Source organism: Ranitomeya variabilis, chromosome 3 (genome assembly GCF_051348905.1).
Source record: "Ranitomeya variabilis isolate aRanVar5 chromosome 3, aRanVar5.hap1, whole genome shotgun sequence".
NCBI classification, from domain to species: domain Eukaryota; kingdom Metazoa; phylum Chordata; class Amphibia; order Anura; family Dendrobatidae; genus Ranitomeya; species Ranitomeya variabilis.
Window position 1 is genome coordinate 318,743,271 of NC_135234.1, and position 16,510 is coordinate 318,759,780.

Below are 16,510 nucleotides of genomic sequence, written 5' to 3' on the forward strand. Positions count from 1 at the left end.
CCTCACATGGCCAAATTGACGGAAAAATAAAAAAGTTATGGCTCTGGGAAGGAGGGGAGCGAAAAACGGAAAAAGCTCCGGGGGTGAAGGGGTTAATATTTAGTCACGCAGTGCCTCTTATAAGCTTAAAATTAAAATATTTTATTTAGTTTAACCGTTTAAGTTATAGCTGAAGTTCTGTTAAGGCTCTGTAAACCAACTGATGTGGGAGAGATGTACCGCCTTTTTCACCTGTAGGTTTCCTGTCTCTGAGGGCGAATCCCCCTCTCTCTGTGGTGCCATCATGGGATCAGACTATTTTTTTTTTTCACGGTTTTATCGCGTTTTTTATAGCAAAAAAAAAAAATATGCGAAAAATCCTGAACGTGTGCACACAGCCTGAGAGTGACTGATGTTATCATATTATTGGCCACTTGTTTTCTTATATGATGATAGAGTATACCGTATTTTCCGGCGTATAAGACGACTGGGCGTATAAGACGACCCCCCAACTTTACCAGTTAAAAAATAAAATCTTCTTAAAAGTTGGGGGTCTTCTTATACACCGTGTGTCATCTTATAGGGCCGGTGAATATGTGCCTTTTGGGGGGGGGGGAGTGATCCTGATGAGGACGAGGGGGCGTCTCACAGGAAAGTGAGTATCCCCCATTACCTTATCATAGCGCTGCAGCGTGGGGTCTCTGTGCTGGGAGCGGCGGCTGCTGTGCTGTGCTGTGGCGGCTCCTCTTCTGCAGTGTGGGGCCTCTGGTGCTGTGGGGCAGTGGCAGCGGCGTATCTTCATGCAGTCGGGGCTCCTCCGGCATCTCAAAGACTGGAAGCCCCGCCGGCAACTCCATCGGTACAATGCGGTCAGGTGGCCTCCGGGAAAATGGCCGCTGCTCAGATTCAGATCTCGTCCCGAGATCTCGGGAGACGAGATCTGAATCTGAGCAGCGGCCATTTTCCCGGAGGCAGCTCAATAGGTGCGATGCGGTGGCCCGGCCGCTGGGGGCTGCGCATGCTCAGATTCAGATCTCGTCCCGAAATCTCGGGACACGAGATCTGAATCTAAGCAGCGGCCATTTTCCCGGAGGCCAGCGCATTACACCGATGGAGTTGCCGGCGGGGCTTCCAGGCTGAGATGCCAGAGGAGCCCCGACTGCATGAAGATACGCCGCCGCCCCACAGCACCAGAGGCCCCACACTGCAGAAGAGGAGCCGCCACAGCACAGCAGCCGCCGCTCCCAGCACAGAGACCCCACGCTGCAGCGCTATGATAAGGTAATGGGGGATACTCACTTTCCTGTGAGACGCCCCCTCGTCGTCATCAGGATCACTCCCCCCCCCACCCACCATATACACCCGGCGTACAAGGCGATTCCCGGCGTACAAGACGACCCCCGACTTTTAAGAAGATTTTCAGGGGTTAAAAAGTCGTCTTGTACGCCGGAAAATACGGTAAATTCCCAAGAGATGGATCCCAACTCCCCCTCTACCTTCTCCTCCCCCCAATATCAAACTTCTACACACTAAACTCCTACTGGTCCTGTAAGGACCAAGCAAGAAATAAAATACACAAAGTTCCTAATAAGCCTGTAAGGGTGAATTGGATTGATAGATATCAACTCAAGAGAATACTCCTTTATTTCCAAATCTTGGACCGTAGGAAGTGTATATCATCATCTTGTCTCCTTATTTCATTTTAAACCTATTCAACGATCAACTTGTTTGTCTGTTGTCAGTAAAACACATAAGGGGCATATCAAGTGCTTCTTAATAAATTAGAATATCATCAAAAGTTCATTTATTTCAGTTCTTCAATACAAAAAGTGAAACTCCTATATTATATAGTCATTACAAACAATGATCTATTTCAAGTGTTTATTTTTGTTAATGTTGATGATTATGGCTTACAGTTAATGAAAACCCAAAAGTAATTATCTCAGTAAATTAGAATTAACAAAAAACACCTGCAAAGGCTTCCTAAGGTTGCATTTTTTTTTAATGCGTTTCTGCTGCGTTTTTGCTACAGAGTAAACGCTTATAAACAGCATTCCCATGCAATCCTATGGGATTCCGCAGTTGCTGTGCCCATGCTGTGGATTTTCCCGCAGCGGAATCGCATAGCGGTAAAATCTGCAGCATGTTCATTATTTTTGCAGAATCACTATGATTCCGCAGCCATAGGATTGCATTGAAACGCTCACTTTACCCATGTGGCTATGTCCACCATGCGTAAAGTGAGCGCTTCATATGCGGATGGTACCCAGGATCTGGAGGATAAGAGACTCTCTCTTCAGGCGCTGGGATCCATATTCATGTAAAAAGAATTAAAATAAAAATAGGGATATACTTACCTTCTGATGGCCCCCTGATTCCTCCTGCACCTCAGCGGTGCACGCAGCGGCTTCCGTTCCCAGGGATGCATTGCGCGAATCACCTGAGATTACGTCGCGGTCACGCGACCGTGACGTCACAAAGGTCCTTCGCGCAAAGCATCCCTGGGAACGGAACGTACTGGGAGCGCCATTCTGTGTTTTACTATTGATGCTGCATAGGCAGCATCAATATTAAAAAGTTGGTCACACTTGTCAAGCACTATGCTTAACAAGTGTGACCAACCTGTCAATTAGTTTTCCAAGTGATGCTTCAAATCGCTTGGAAAACGCAAGCTATCTGCAAGCTGAAAATGCATGCAAATTCCCCATGCGTTTTACCTGCGGCAGGAAGTTGCGGAAATGCTGAGGACGACGTTTTAAAAAGGTCCCTTAGTCTGTTTCAGTAGGTTCCACAATCATGGGGATGACTGCTGACTTGACGGATGTCCAGAAGGCAGTCGTTGACACACTCCACAAGGCTTGTAAGCCACAAAAGGTAATTGATAAAGAAGCTGGCTGTTCAGAGTGCTGTAGCCAAGCATATTAATGGAAAGTTGAGTGGAAGAGAAAAGTGTGGTAGAAAACGGTGCACAAGCAACCAAGATAACCGCAGCCTTGAAAGGATAAAGAAAAGACCATTCCAAAATTTGTGGGAGACTCACAAGGAGAGGACTGCTGCTGGAGTTATTGCTTCAAGAACCACCACATACAGACGTATCCAGGACATGGGCTACAAGTGTCGCATTCCTTGTGTCAAGCCACCCATGACCAATAGAGGACGCCAGAAACGCCTTCCCTGGGCCAAGCAGAAAAAGAACTGGACAGTTGCACAGTGGTCCAAGGTGTTGTTTTCAGATGAAAGTAAATTTTGCATTTCATTTGTAAATCAAGGTCCCAGAGTCTGGAGGAAGTGTGGAGAGACAGACAATCCAAGTTGCTTGAGGTTTGAGTCATGGTTTGGGGAGCCATGTCATCTGCTGAATGTAGGTCCACTGTGTTTTATCAAGATCAAAGTCAGAGCAGCCGTCTACCAGGAAATTTCTCTAGTCACCTTCCACGACAGCCACTTCGGAGGTTGTCTTCCCCGCCCTAATAGGGGACAGGAACACAAAGAGGTTAAATACCCCTCCCCTTCCTGCACCTGCAGTGTTTTCCTGTCCCCTATGGGGCATGAAGAGATTCTGAAGGGGCTGCCGTGGTTGGCGACCGGAGCTCCACTTACCAGAAAGCCGGGCAGCATGAAGGTCGGGCGTCCCTCCTCAAAAAATGCTGCTCCCGTCTCCTCTCTTCGGAGGACTCGGGACCTTCCCGCCCCTCCTGCGCTCCCTTCGTGGGGTAATGCGGGGCGGTGACGTGCGTACCGGGGGCCTCCAGCAGCCCCCCGGTTCCCTCCTCCCTGGCTGCAGTGCTGGAGGTGGCGCGCGTCCCGTAGTCTGTGGCCGGCCGACGGCTGGGTCATTTCCGGGTTAACGTGCGTCACTTCCGGTTCACTCAGGTGCGTTCCAGGGAGCACGCGCCGGTCGGTAATGGCGTCCGATGCAGCAAACACGCCATACAGCAGCGTTTTTGGGGGCGTTCCAGGACCCTACCCCAATCGGGCAATGGGGGGGAGGAGCACCATGACGCTGGGCCTTCGATCCTACATAAAGAGATCCGGGTAGCAAGGTAAGCTGTCTGACTGTTACACTACGTGACGGACATGGACGGTGACAGACCCCCTTGCACTGCATCTGCAGATGCCAGCGTTCCCCCTCCTACCAAAGTAAGTAGCAGGTGTTGGGGCCCAGCTATCCTGTATATACGTATATGCATATATGTATATATAGCTATATACCCCTAAGTGGCTTAGCAAACCCTCTTTCTCTCTCTTATAGGGAAAAAAGGTTTCTGATCCTAGAAAGTCAAGCCGCAAATGTAAAGTGTGTGTGACCAAACTCCCATTAACATACGGGAAAAAGCTCTGCCAATCCTGTACGGATGAGGTCCTACGCGCTGAACAACCCTCGCTGCTGGATAGCATTAGATCCCTCATTAAAGATGAGGTCCGTTCTTCTATGGCCACCTTCTCACAAATGTCGGTGCCTCAGCCACCCCCTCCAAAGAAGAGGAAAAAAGCCCCAGTAGAATCCGACCCAGACTCAGGAGAAATCCAGTCCTCGGGTTCAGAGGATAATTGGGAAAATGAAGACTCCACTTCTACCCCCACCCTTAAATCAGAAAAGAAAAAATACTATTTTAATTCTGAGGACATGAGTGACCTAATCAGTTTAGTACGAGGCACCATGGGGGTAGAGGATGAAGAGGTTACACTCACAGTACAAGATGAGATGTTTGAGGGTCTGAAACCCAAAGATCAAAAAGGGTTTCCAGTACATAAGAATTTACGAGATCTAATTCTTCATGAATGGGACCTCCCTGAAAAGGGTCTGACTGTGCCATCAGAGCTAAAAAAAACGGTGTCCATTGGACGGGGATAACTCTCTATGGGAGACCCCGAAAGTGGATGTACAGGTGTCCAGGGTAACTAAGAAAACAGCCCTTCCATTTGAGGACTCTTCGCAACTCAAGGATCCGATGGATCGTAAAATAGAGAGTTTGTTAAAGTCCTGGGACACCTCCACAAATTTACTAAAGTTCAATATAGCCTCCACTTGCGTGGCCAGATCTCTATTTGTCTAGTTACGCAAGCTTGAGGATCACTTGACACAGGGTACCCCAAGAGAGGAGATTTTAGACTCCCTACCCTTGCTACAGAAGGCAACGGGGTTCCTAGCTGATGCTTCTGCTGAATCGGTCCCAGTAGCCGCGAAAGTTGCCGTTCTTTCTAACTCATCCAGGAGAGCACTTTGGATAAAATCCTGGGGAGCCGATTTTGTCTCCCAAGTCCAAATTATGTAGCATACCCTTTCAGGGTCATAATGTATTTGGACCCGTTCTGGATGATATTTTGGATAAGGCGGCAGATAAAAAGAAATCTCTCCCTGAGCAGAAGATTCCTAAACGCTTTTTTCGTCCCTCCCGTGACCAATCTTCACAGAGAGGAAAAGGCAAAACGGGAAGGTGGAGCTATCCCAAGGGAGGCAGGGGAAAAAATATCCTGGCCCCTCAGGCCCAACAGACCCCAGATAAGCAATGACTGTGCTCCGGTCGGGGGTCGACTCACGCTTTTTCACCAAGTGGCAGACCATCTCCACAAATCAGTGGGTCCTTCGTACAGTTCAAGAGGGACTAAAAATAGAATTCGTGAGACCACCCCCTCAATGCCTAAGGATAACCTCCCTTCAAAACCCAGACCTCCAAAACTCCTTGTACTTGATCTACAAAAACTACTGCGGTCAAATGTGATCTCGCAGGTACCGAAATTGGAGGAAGGATGTGGTCATTATTCACGCCTTTTTCTGATAACCAAGCCATCGGGGAAGAACAGAATTATCATAAATTTGAAACCCTTAAACTAATCAGTCCGGTACAGGAGATTCAAAATGGAGACCGTCAAATCGGTAATCCCCCTCATCGGTCAAAATTGGATGATGGCGACTGTGGATCTGAGGGATGCATATTACCATGTGCCAATCCACCCAGAGCACAGGAAATTCCTCAGATTCGCAGTCTCCAAGGGTCACCAGATCGAACATTTCCAGTTCAATGTCCTCCCCTTCGGCATCTCATCAGCCCCACGGGTTTTCACGAAAATTATGGCAGAAGCAATAATCTTCATCCGTCAACAAGGAATATGCATCGTCCCGTATTTAGACGACTTCCTTATTATGGCTCCATCTGCCCCCTGTCTGGAAACAGACGTATCAAAGACCCTAGAGATATTACAAACCCTGGGTGGGATCCTAAATCTGGAGAAGTCAGAGATCCATCCCTCCACAAGAAGAAAATTTCTGGGGGTGCTACTGGACTCAGAAGTAAGAACATCTTTTCTGCCCAAAGATCATCAAATCAACCTTGTCCGCAAAGTAGCCAAATTCAGGGGCCAGCGTGCACCGACCCTCAGAGAATCGATGTCTGTACTAGGGTCCCTGACCGCATGTATACAATCAGTGTCCTGGGCCCAGGCTCACACAGGAGCTCTCCAGACATACGTACTCCTACATTCCAGGAGACGACAGATTCCATTGAGTCAAAAGATTCTTCTCCCTGGCCATGTGAAAGCAGCTCTAAAATGGTGGTGGCTAGATTACCAAAATCTCCAGAGAGGAGTCAGCTGGGATCACCTTCCCCTAAAAACGCTCCGCTCAGATGCCAGCAAAAGAGGCTGGGGTGCAGTGGTAGAGGGTTTCCACTTTCAGGGACAATGGACATCGAATATCAGCAGCAGCTCCTCAAATCTAAGAGAACTAAAAGCTGTAGAGGAAGCCCTAAAGGCGTCATCTACGCTGATCAAAAATCATCACGTTCGTATTTACTCGGACAATATGACCACGGTAGCCTATCTACGACACCAGGGGGGAACAAAGTATGCCTCTCTGAAGGAAGTAGCTGCAAGAATATTTTTCTGGGCAGAGAAAAACCTTCTATCGGTCACAGCGGTACATCTGAGGGGGTTAGACAACACTCAGGCGGATTTCCTCAGCAGGAAAGACGTTCATCCAGGAGAGTGGTCCCTAGACCAAACAGTGTTTCAATCCCTAACCTCAAAATGGGGTACTCCAGAGGTGGATCTATTCGCCAACAGGCAAAATGCGAAGGTAGAAACCTTTTTCTCCCTTCATCACAAAGACCAGGCACAGGGAATAGATGCCTTCTCACAGCAGTGGAAGTTCAACCTTGCATATACTTTTCCTCCCATTCCCATGCTGGGGAAAACTCTGCAAAAGATCAGAGCGGATGGAGTGACCACAATTTTGATTGCCCCGTTGTGGCCCGGGAGGAGCTGGTACGGCGCCCTGTTAGATATGGCCCTGGAAGGTCCCTGCCTTCTACCTCAAAAGCTCGATCTCCTACACCAGGGTCCCCTACTACATCCGGACCTAAACAGGTTGAACTTGGCAGCATGGCTACTGAAGCCACAATCTTAAAAGCTAGAGGACTCTCGGATGACGTAATTCAGACCCTTCAAAAAAGCAGAAAAGCAGTAACCAATGCCATCTATACTAAGGTCTGGAAAAAATTCACGTCCTGGTGCTTCCCAGAAGTTCCAGACCCCTTCAATCCTGATATAGCGAAAATCTTACAATTTTTACAGAAGGGCTTGGAAATAGGCCTTACCCCTAGCACACTCAAAGTGCAAGTATCGGCCCTTAGTAGCTTTTTTGATTTAAGCTTAGCAAATCACCGCTGGATCAAGCGATTTATGACAGCAGCATCCAGAATTCGTCCTACGCTCCGTAGTAAGGTGCCTTCTTGGGACCTCAATACAGTACTTAACGCTCTAACCCAGGATCCTTTCGAACCCCTGGATGCTATAACCATAAAGAACTTAACTTTTTAAAAACAGTCTTTCTAGTCGCAATCACTACGGCTAGACGTATTGGTGAATTACAGGCCCTGTCAATACAGGAACCTTATCTAACGTTTACTACGGATAGCATCATACTAAAACTAGACCGGTCCTTTTTACCTAAAGTGGTCTCGAATTTCCACAGAGATCAGGACATTCTACTACCTTCATTTTGCCCGAACCCCTCCAACCCTAAAGAACAGACCCTTCCACACCTTGGATGTTCGCAGGGTGGTTCTATCTTACTTACAACAGACTGAAGCCTGGCGAATTGATCAAAATTTATTCATCCAGTTCTCGGGACGAAACAAGGGAAAGAAGGCGGCAAAAAACACTATTGCAAACTGGATCAAACAGTCTATTTGTCTGGCATATTTATCACAGGGACTGGATCCACCTGCCTCTCTGAAAGCACACTCTACCCGAGCGATGGCAACATCATGGGCAGAGAGGGGGAATGCCTCATCAGAGCAGATTTGCAGAGCCGCCACCTGGTCGTCCATCCATACATTCACCAGACATTACCGGCTTAATTTCAATAGGGATTTAACATTTGGCAGACGTGTTCTGCAGGCCGTGGTCCCTCCCTAGAGAAATTAGCTGTTGGTACTACTCCGAAGTGGCTGTCGTGGAAGGTGACTAGTGAAAATAGAATTAGTTCTTACCGGTAATTCGGTTTCTAGGAACCTTCCACGACAGCACTAATTTCCCTCCCTATCTGATATTCTTATTGGATGATTCCTGCACTTTTGTGGTAATTATACATGCTATTGTGTCCAGGAAAACACTGGCGGTGCAGGAAGGGGAGGGGTATTTAACCTCTTTGTGTTCCTGTCCCCTATTAGGGTGGGGAAGACAACCTCCGAAGTGGCTGTTGTGGAAGGTTCCTAGAAACCGAATTACCGGTAAGAACTAATTCTATTTTTAGAGCACTTCATGCTTCCCTCTGCCAACAAGCTTTTTGGAGATGGAAATTTCTCCAGCAGGACTTGGCACCTGTTCACACTGCCAAAGGTACCAATTTCTGGTTTAAAAATAACAGTATCACTGTGCTTGATTGGCCAGCAAACTCGCCTGACCTTAACCCCATAGAGAATCTATGGGGTATTGTCAAGAGGAAGATGAGACACCAGACCCAACAATGCAGACGAGCTAAAGGCTGCTATCAAAGCATCTTGGGCTTCCATAATGCCTCAGCAGTGCCACAGGCTGATCGCATCCATGCCATGCCGCATTGATGCAGTAATTTATGCAAAAGGAGCCCCGACCAAATATTGAGTGCATTTACTGAACATATATTTCAGTAGGCCAGCATTTCCACTGTTTAGGTACATTAGGTACAAACGCGACATGGTGGCACCATTGGTTCCAGCCAATTTTGTGCTCAAAGTCTAAACGGTGCTTCCTCCCTTCTGAGCCCTGCCATGCCCCCAAACAGTGGCTTTCCCCCGCATACGGGGTATTGGCATACTCAGGAGAAATTGCATAACAAATGTTGAGGTCCATTTTCTCCTGGTACCCTTGTGAAAATAAAAAATTGGTTCCAAAGTAAAAAAAAAATTTTGTGAAAAAAGTAAAATGTTCATTTTTTTCCTTCCACATTGCTTTAGTTCTCGTGAAGCACCTGAAGGGTTAATAAACTTCTTGAATGTGGTTTTGCGCACCTTGAGGGGTGCAGTTTTTAGAATAGTGTCACTTTTGGGTATTTTGTTATATTGACACCCCAAACTCACTTCAAATGTGATGTGGTCCCTAAAAAAAAAAGTTTTGTAAATCTTGTTGGAAAAATTAGAAATCGCTGGGCAACTTTTAACCCTTATAACTTCCTAGCAAAATTGTTTCCAAAATTGTGCTGATGTAAAGTAGACATGTGGGAATTTTTATTTATTAACTATTTTGTCACATAATTTTTCTGCCCTTAAATCAGAGCGTTAAGTTTGAAAATTGCAAAATTTCAGGTTTTTTTTTTCATAAATAAACACAAGTTACACTACGGTTCCAAAGTTTAGGTTCACCCAGACCATTTTGTGTTTTCCATAAAAACTTTTATTAATCAAATGAGTTGCCAAATGAATTGAAAATCTAGTCAGACATTGACATGGGTTCGGAAAAAAAAGGTTTTTTATTTGAAATAATTTTCTTCTTCGAACTTTGTTTTCCTCAAAGAATGCTCCCTTTGCAGCAATTACAGCATTGCAGACCTTTGGCATTCTAGCAGTTAATTTGCTGAGGTAATCTGGAGAAATTTCACCCTATGCTTCCAGAAGCCCCTCCCACAAGTTGGTTTGGCTTGATGGGCACTTTTTGCGCACCATACGGTCAAGCTGCTCCCACAACAGCTCAATGGAGTTGAGATCTGGTGACTGCACTGGGCCACTTAATGTCCTGTTGTAGGATGAAATTGGCTCCAATCAAGCGCTGTCCACAGGGTATGGCATGGCGTTGCAAAATGTAGTGATAGCCTTCCTTATTCAATATCCTTTTTACCTTGTACAAATCTCCCACTTTACCAGCACCAAAGCAACCCCAGACCATCACATTATCTCCACCATGCTTGACAGATGGTGTCAGGCACTCTTCCAACATTTGTTCTGCGTCTCACAAATGTTCTGTGTGATCCAAACACCTCAAACTTGGATTCGTCTGTCCATAACACTTTTTTCCAATCTTCCTCTGGCCATTGTCTGTGTTCTTTTGCCCATATTAATCTTTCATATGGCTTTTTCTTTGCCACTCTGCCCTGAAGGCCAGCATCCCGGAGTCGCCCCTTCACTGTAGACATTGACACTGGCGTTTTGCGTGTACTGTTTAATGAAGCTTCCAGTTGAGGACCTGTGAGGTGTCGATTTCTCCAACTACAGACTCCCACTTCTCTTTCTACTCTGGTTAGAGCCTGTTTGTGCTTTCCTCTGAAGGTAGTAGTGCACACCATTGTAGGAAATCTGCAGTTTATTGGCAATTTCTTGCCATTTTGAGAGTGTAATGCTCCAGATTCTCAACTAGCTCAAAGGAAGGTCCGGTTTATAGATTTTCTAATCAGCCAAACTGTTTACAGCTGTGCTAACACACTTGCTCAATGGTTTTCAAGGGTATTCTAACCATCCATTAGCCTTCTTAAACAGTTAGCAAACACAAAGTACCATAAGAACACTGGAGTGATGTTGGAAATGGGCCTCTATACACGTATGGAGATATTGCATTACAAACTAGATGTTTGCAGCTACAATAGTCAATTATCACATTAACAATGTATAGAGTGTATTTCTGAATCATTTAATGTTGGCTTCATTGGAAAAAAAACTGCTTTTCTTTCAAAAATAAGGAAATTTCTAAGTGACCCTAAACTTTTCAACGGTAGTGTATATCGAAGAAATTTTTACCACTAACATGAAGTACAATATGTCACGAAAAAACAGTCTCAGAACCGGTGGGATACGTTGAAGCATCCTAGAACTATAACTTCATAAAGTGACAGTGGTCAGAATTGTAAAAATTGGCCTGGTCATTAAGTACCAAATTGGCTCTGTCACCAAGGGGTTAAATGTGTTTGTATTGGGCTAAAAATAATTTTGTAATTGGATTTCATTGCAAAATTTACAAGGTTATTTTCCCTGAACATTCAACTTTAAAGTGGTCTGTGGCCATAAATCAGCTGAGAAGCTCAGAGAAAGGACAGAAAAGCGTTACAACTTTCGAACTGCAGCATTCAAGACGTGCCAACAGGGACGCATGTCTTTTCATTCTCCCATCACTGCGCCAGTGATGTAATTGCTGGACACTGATAGGGCTTTTATGATAGCTGGGGGTCTGCTGTTAACCGCTGTGCTTGTCATCCTCCTGTGAACGCCGGCCATGGTTAGCGTTGATGGATCATGGCTTCTTCTATACATTACCTTGGTAAAGCACGGCTATGTACAGCACAAATGGTCAGATGACTGCAGCCTCAAATTCCCTTTTAAATGCAGTAAAAAAAAGTGTTTCCAAATATTTATAAAAAAAAACACAAGTTCAGATCCCCCCCCCTTTTTACCCCATTGGAAATAAAACAATCTAAAATACACATTTGCTATCGCTGTGTTCAGAAATTAACAAATTAATCTGATTGGTAAACTGTGTAACGAAAACAAAAATCGAGATAACAGAATTACATTATACATGTTTGGTATCTGCATACTCGTACTAACCTGGAGAATCGTATTGTCCAATCAGTTTTACCATATAATGAACATAAAGGCACCAGATTTTATCCTAAATAAAGTCAGCCATAAAGCAAGGAGTACAACACCAAGTAAAAGAATCTTTACATATGGCCACGAATCAGTTACAATAGTACATTTTATTAAACAAATTAATAAAAAGGTTTAAAAGGTAAGGCAGAATACCACAGATACAGAGTTTTAGGTCGGTACACAGGGGATATTAATTTTCACAGGATGTTACACAAACGGATAAGTACATAGGTTACGGATAATTTATCTATCTAATTCTGCATAATTCATGTTGTAATTGCTATTTCATAGTAGAGGTGAAAAATCCTCAACATATCAAATGATGGCAACAATAAATGTTGCAAGATCACACACCATAATACAAAAATATCCCCATCGCAAGCAGCAAAGTTGCGTGGAACAAGGTAGGGTATGCATAAGTGTCTGGTAAGAAACAGCGTTATAAGAAAGCCTATTATGTGAATCACTTTAGCAATAGTAAAGTATGCATAAGTGTCCAATATAAATTGCATAATAAAGGTGCCTGTATAGTAAACCAGGGTATAATTACCTGAGGGTAGAACCTGGGGACCCACTACATCCGATCCGCGTTTCGCTGGGAAATGCTTCGTCCAGGGGTCAAGCGTAATGCTTGTCGGGTTTGGTGGGTCCCCGGGTTCTATCCTCAGACAAATAGCACTATTTCTTACCAGACAGTCTTTTTAATCCACACTCCCCATTGAAAATACGTGAGCAGCTATCGAAGATGTATGGGCCAGTACGATTGTCTAATACTATTACGGAGTTGTTAGGCCACCTATCACAATGACAGCTGATATATAGATCAATGTTTAGCCACCATTGATTTATATTAAAAAATGTTATTGCCAATTGCAGAGCTTCACTTCTATCTATTCTTAGTGCTTCATCAAGGCAGGTCCTTATGAGATATTGATTTTACACCTCATACAGTTGGGTAAAGGTGTATAGGGAAAACATGGATTTAAATGTTTGTACTATAATATGTTACAATAATTTGCTTTTTCTCCCTCAGACCCCCTGATCTTCCCCTACAAGACTCGACGGGAGTTGCTGGGTGCCCGATGTTCAGTTGATGGAGAGAAGCGTGTAACATCAGCAGAGTTGCTCAGCATGTCAGAGCTTAATCCTCCAGCACTCATGCCCCAAGGAAATGTTGGCACCCCCCTGGGTGTATTCATGCAGCTAATACGAACTTGCCGCTTGCCACCCAAGCTCATAACTCGACTGGGTCTGAAGTTTTGTCGTACTGGTCGACGTTATAGCAGCGTCCCTTATGTTTATGCTTGCACAAAGATCTCAGAGAAGGAAGAGGGTGTGTACACTGCTAATGGACATGAGATTAGCGAAGAAGGTAATATTGGATCCAATGTGCTCAAGTCAGACATTCCTAGACAAGAGAATGACAATGAGGAGCAATCCCACTCTGAAGATGTAAGTCCTGGAATTGCTGGCTCAAATGTCTCAAATAGTCTTTACTTGTTTAAATGAGAAATGCAGCCATGCTGGAAACGAGACCTTGCTCTGATTCTAAAAAGGCCGTCCACCCTTATTTTATGAAAGGACCCAGCATGGTCTTACAAAAGACTTATTTATTTACCGCTCCTCCATACTGCTGCCTGGGTCCTCTGCCAGTCTCCTTACCTCCCCTTCCAGTGGGATCAACTGTCGAATAGCCACAACTGATCATTGTATTAGTACTGTGGCTAGTGACTGGCTGCAGTGGTCTTTCTAATGCATGATTTTAGACCCATTTGCTATTCAGGTGAATCCTAGTTTAGTATTGAACTATATGTTTAGTTTAAAAGGGATGTTTACAGGGGTTCTCTGTAACATAACTGAGGCTTTCCTTGTGCTACAAGGCACAGCTGCCTGTACGGGTAAGCCACTGGGCTTCCGTAAGAAGTTTGGTATATTCAGGTGGATGGGACATGCAGTATTGACCATAGTTCCCTCTGATTGTGGGTGTTCCAGACGCCTAACTGTACTTGTTTAAAAGATAAAGGCATCCCCTAAGAATCATCAGTTGTCCTGGGAATTGCTCTCTAAAGTTCATTTAGGAAGATATTTAATTTTGGTCACAAAGGAAAAATGTTGTCCATGCACATGCTTGGTCTACCAGGATGGACAGGTGCAGTCCTTAGTTAGTCACTAGTTATGAGTAGAGATGGAAGAATTGATTGGCAGGACTTCAGTCCACGTCAATAATTGGTGACTGCTGGATGGGAGGTCTACGAATCTCCTAGTCTCCCGGTTCTTAGAGTAGCTGATCTGGCACGACGTGTGCATCACACTGCAAGTGATGACATTGCATCAGTCCAGCTAATCAAAGGAAGAGCTGGAAATGCCAGAGGAGGTAAGGGGATTTGCAGGCCTCCTGTCCAGTAGTCACCAGTTACTGACATGGCCAATGGACTGGAGTCCTGCAAATTAATTCTCCCATCTCTAGTTATAAGACAAAGAATTGCTCTATGATTTTGGAAATGAGTTGAGGTCAGTGGTCACAGACCACCATGTAATGTCGCATTTACCTATTGATTAGGAAAAAGTGGCCACCACCACTTCTCTAACCCTAGAGTGCAATATCTGTCCAAACACTCAGTGTTACAAACACAATGTACATGGAATGGAATTTGTGTACACCTTGATGGTATATTCAATAGTTATACTAAAATCTTTATTACAACACTGAAAAAAAAAACTCGCCATGGTAAGAGTCCAATCAGCAAGAAAAGTAATTGTGTGGAAAAGCTGATCCTCAGTAAAGGTACCTTCACACTAAACGATATCGCTAGCGATCTGTGACGTTGCAGCGTCCTGGCTAGCGATATCGTTTAGTTTGACACGCAGCAGCGATCAGGATCCTGCTGTGATGTCGCTGGTCGTTGAACAAAGTTCAGAACTTTATTTGGTCGTCAGACCGGCGTGTATCGTCGTGTTTGACACCAAAAGCAACGATACCAGCGATGTTTTACACTGGTAACCAGGGTAAACATCGTGTTACTAAGCGCAGGGCCGCGCTTAGTAACCCGATGTTTACCCTGGTTACCAGTGTAAAATGTAAAAAAAACAAACTACATACTCACCTTCGCGTCCCCCGCCGTCCGCTTCCCACACTGACTGAGCGCCGTAAAGTGAAAGTACAGCACAGCGGTGACGTCACCGCTCTGCTGTTAGGGCCGGCGCTCAGTCAGTGCAGGAAGCGGACGCCGGGGGACGCGAATGTAAGTATGTACTGTTTGTTTTTTTTACATTTTACGCTGGTAACCAGGGTTAACATCGGGTTACTAAGCGCGGCCCTGCGCTTAGTAACCCGATGTTTACCCTGGTTACCCGGGGACCTCGGCATCGTTGGTCGCTGGAGAGCGGTCTGTGTGACAGCTCTCCAGCGATCAAACAGCGACGCTGCAGCGATCAGCATCGTTGTCGCTATCGCTGCAGCGTCGCTTAGTGTGACGGTACCTTAGGGTTCTCCCCGTATGAGGTGTATCTAGCATATGGGAAGTTCATGTTCATTACATTGAAGTAATCTGTAGGGTTCTCTGTCATTTATAGGACAACGACACCTGTGAAGAATGGGAGCGACATGAAGCTTTACATGAAGATGTCACTTCACAAGAAAGGTCTAAAGAACGTTTGTATGAGGAAGAGATTGAACTGAAGTGGGAGAAGGGTGGATCAGGATTGGTGTTTTACACAGATGCCCAGCTATGGCAGGAGCAGGAAGGCGGTAAGCTGAGTGCCCTGGCAAACAGAAGGGCAGATTCTTGGTGTCGGCCCGCTTTTTGTAAGGGTTTTTTTTTTTTTTTTTTTTAAAGAATAATATTTATTATATTTTGTCCTATAGGAGACTTATTTTCTTTCTATACTTTTCCTAGTAGCTTCTTAAATTCTGTCATATACTACTAAAATGATTCCTGAATAGTTGCAGTTTCTTCTACAAAATAACAGATTTGTCTGCATTAACTGGTTGCTTTACAGATTTTCTTTTAGCTCACTGGGGCAGATTTACCAAAAATCTTAACCAGAAAATTGCCCATCCACCTTGTCACCATTATCTTCTTCTTGTACATGTTCACAGATTTTGATGAACAGACGACTGATGATTGGGATGTGGACATGAGTGAGTATTATGATCCTGGGACTGGAGATAAGGATGCAAAAGATTTTTTGAAGATGCGACTAGAGATGAGAAGACGAGAAGGACTGGATACAGATGGGCGGAAACTTGGCTTGGGTGGCTTTGAACAGTATACAAAGGTGAGATCATCTTTCTGTTTGTGATATTACTGCTGTAATGATGGAAGCCGTTTTTGAAAGACTCCTCTCTTGTATCAACTCAAAAAAAACTGCATGTCTCATCTAGCTGATTGCTTAATTTCCGCTTTTTCATTCAACTTTTTTTTTCATTAGCTGTTGCAGTTATCAATGGGAAAATGTAAGTTTTAGAGGCGACC

General features: G+C 44.9%; 1 protein-coding gene across 1 annotated transcript in view; it reads left to right on the forward strand.

The window, feature by feature from the left end:
* Positions 1–16,510, forward strand: part of GPATCH3 (G-patch domain containing 3) — a 74,344-nt gene that overhangs the window by 31,508 nt on the left and 26,326 nt on the right. Inside the window, exons 2-4 of the mRNA XM_077295689.1 lie at positions 13,069–13,487; positions 15,609–15,783; positions 16,135–16,313. Of these exons, the coding sequence (XP_077151804.1) occupies positions 13,069–13,487; positions 15,609–15,783; positions 16,135–16,313 (773 nt within the window). The remainder of the gene's footprint in view (positions 1–13,068; positions 13,488–15,608; positions 15,784–16,134; positions 16,314–16,510) is intronic.